The 2,951-nt window shown below is 28.1% G+C and overlaps 1 protein-coding gene across 1 annotated transcript; it reads right to left on the bottom strand.

The window, feature by feature from the left end:
* Window positions 1-1,206: 1,206 nt before the first annotated feature.
* On the bottom strand, window positions 1,207-1,898 carry LOC112740717 (small polypeptide DEVIL 3). The gene has a single exon (XM_025789311.3). It carries the CDS (start codon window positions 1,693-1,695, stop codon window positions 1,528-1,530), a length of 168 nt encoding a protein of 55 aa, XP_025645096.1. The 5' UTR covers window positions 1,696-1,898; the 3' UTR covers window positions 1,207-1,527.
* Window positions 1,899-2,951: the final 1,053 nt, after the last annotated feature.

Below are 2,951 nucleotides of genomic sequence, written 5' to 3' on the forward strand. Positions count from 1 at the left end.
TGTGATCAACGAACTATAACTCAAATGATATAGTCTTTCCATATACTTACCTAGAGGTCACGGATTCGAAACTCACTCCTCACTTTTGAAAAAAAAAAAAAAAAAACATACATGTGATAAAGCATTGATAATGTAATTTCTAGCCTTCTAAATGTGGTGTGCCTCATGGTGTGAAACGTCTTTTATGCTTGGTAAGGATGAGCAAAACCTAGAAGGCAAGGTCTACTATCTACAAAAGTTCTCATAAACTAACCACATGTGATTGCATTCAGTGGAAACCAGAACAGTAATACTATCTCATAATGTCTCAATTACAATCATGTGGATCGGAAATTAAACTCAAATAAAATAACATAATAAACTCCTACATAGAAAACTAACACTAACAGTCTAACAATTTCTAGATAACATATATATATAGGTCTCTATTAATAATAAAACAAAACTCTATATTTTTTTTTCCTTTTTGAATTACAGGAAGGAGAAGTGTTATGAAATAGTGACACGTACTTCAAAGACGACAAATATGAATAGAGGGAATATAAAACGGTAAGAAAAACAATTCTTCTCCATGAAATGATGGAAGAAAATGGCAATAAGAGTCATATCATTGGGCACACACACATGTGATCCACAAAGCTCTTTTTTTCTTTTTTTTTTTTTCAAAATGCAATACATGAAACTCTGAGTTGACAAGACCTGAGCAAATAGAGCCTACGTAAAAGACACTAACACACTCATGACCTCATTACCACACACACGTACGTGTCCTTCTTGCATTCTAGGTTATTATTTTTTTTATTTTTTAATTTATAGGTCTCTTATTAATTAATAAGGTATTTTCCCTTTTTATTTGTAACCTTTACTTTGATATTTCAAGGAAATATTCCCCATTTCATTCCCCTCTAGCTAATCATGAAAAGAACCTTCAATTATTTAAATTAAACCTTTAATTATTATTGCTAATAAAGGAAGTTTATATTGTTCTGTTGTCTTGAACAATCTCAAATACATTAATTTATTATAGCCTCTACTAAAGAAATTAGCACAAGATTATAAATAAATAAAATATATCAACTTGACAAGCTAAGGAACAAAAACATTCAAATATTTCTGATCATGAGATATTGAAGAGTACAAAATATAAATAAACTGAAAATTTTAATACTATTAAAATGCTTTTGCATGTAGGAAAGAAAGCTAAGATTTGAGGCATGATCATAATATATATAAATGAAAACTTGTGTCAAACTAACATTTCTTTCTCTCTCTCTCTCTACTAGCTAGCAAGTATTTACATAAAAGTGATGATAATATATAATAAATTAAAGAGCAAGATAGACCATGCCCTTAACTCGTATATATGATGCTTGATTGAGACTTGGATTATCCTTGATTTGAAGGAACACATCACCACCACATCCAAAAAGGGAATAATAATAATAATAATAATGAAACAATAGTGGTTGATTGTTGTTAGAGAATGCATGCATAGCTAGAAGCATATATAGAAGGTTCTTCATTAACTCAATCATGCCAGCATAGAAGCATAACAACACATCTTCTAATTATGTAAAGTCTTCCTTTTTGCTCCCTAATATACCCTCCAAGCCTTCTACATGATACCTTCTTCTTTGAAGAAGAAGAAGAAGAAGAAGAAGAAGAACCTCTTCTCATTGATTCACTATTACTCATCTTTGATTGATAGATGTGTATGTATGTAATAACCTTAACTCTTGTACACTTCTCAAACAATGGAGAATTGGAATGTTTGAGTGAGTGTGTTGAAGGCTCTAAGCTTAAAGAAAGAATGTGTTATATATAGAGATGGAGGATTGAAAGGGGGTTCTTATAGAGCAAAGCGTGCGTGGTGTGGTCCATGCTTCCCATAAGAAAATGTCCCCTAGGCCCCCCATCATTTCAGATTCCATGCTCCCATTTTTTGTTTCCCTCTCTCTCTTTCTTCTTAGCACTAATATTAATGTGGCATCAACCACCAAGATATTTGGTCGGCCAATATTCAAATTAAACCAAAGAAACTAATAATACTCATGTTTATTCAATAGTGATACTAGTTAATTCCCCCCACTCCAAATTCCATGCAAAGCATCTTAATTACACGGAGAAAAAGTATAATTGGTAATGTTAAAAAAAATATCTTATTTAGTATTTATTAATTTTAGTATTAATTAATAAATACTAAATAAAACAAATTTTAACTAATTTTTTTGTTATTAAATATTTTCGATCTATAATATAGTTAATTAGCATAATAACCTAAATGATATGTATTTATAAAGGTGACATATGTATTGTTTGTTTTATTTTATTTTATCTTTTGAGAAAGGGTCATATATATTTTGATTTAGTTTATTCCTTTAATTAAAAAAGATCAAATTTGATTTTTAACATATTCTTTATTATAAGACTTCTATCCTTTTCTTTTATAAAATTTGTAGTCATAATTTGAATTTAAAAAATATTCGAAAATTAGTAGAATTTATTGTTTATTATTATTATTATTATTATTATTATTATTATTATTATTATTATTATTAGTTATTAATTTATTTTTTTGTCTAATAATCAAATAATATATTTTTAATTTATATTTTTAAATATTAATAATTAATTATTGATAAAAAATAATAGTTTTTTAATGTTCTAACATTTCTCATATAAATAATATGATTCAGATCTTAGTGATGGTTGAATTAGGTCATAAGAAAAAGTGATACATTCATCATATACCTAATTAATAGAAGGCCATTTATCTTAGATATTTGAGCTTATTTTCCATGGTTTCATGACTATGTTATTATACGGACCTCATAATTAGGCCAAGAAACAGTGAAGAAGTTTCCTTGTCATGTCATGCGACTATAGTCTACTATTATTTATTAGCACTCACATCAGCCATATGTATGAAATTTCGTGAAATCAAACTTTGA

Source organism: Arachis hypogaea, chromosome 14 (assembly GCF_003086295.3).
Source record: "Arachis hypogaea cultivar Tifrunner chromosome 14, arahy.Tifrunner.gnm2.J5K5, whole genome shotgun sequence".
NCBI lineage: Eukaryota > Viridiplantae > Streptophyta > Magnoliopsida > Fabales > Fabaceae > Arachis > Arachis hypogaea.

Coding starts and splice junctions, on each gene's coding strand:
- LOC112740717 (XM_025789311.3), bottom strand. CDS start 1,695: ATGAGTAATAGTGAATCAATGAGAAGAGGTTCTTCTTCTTCTTCTTCT.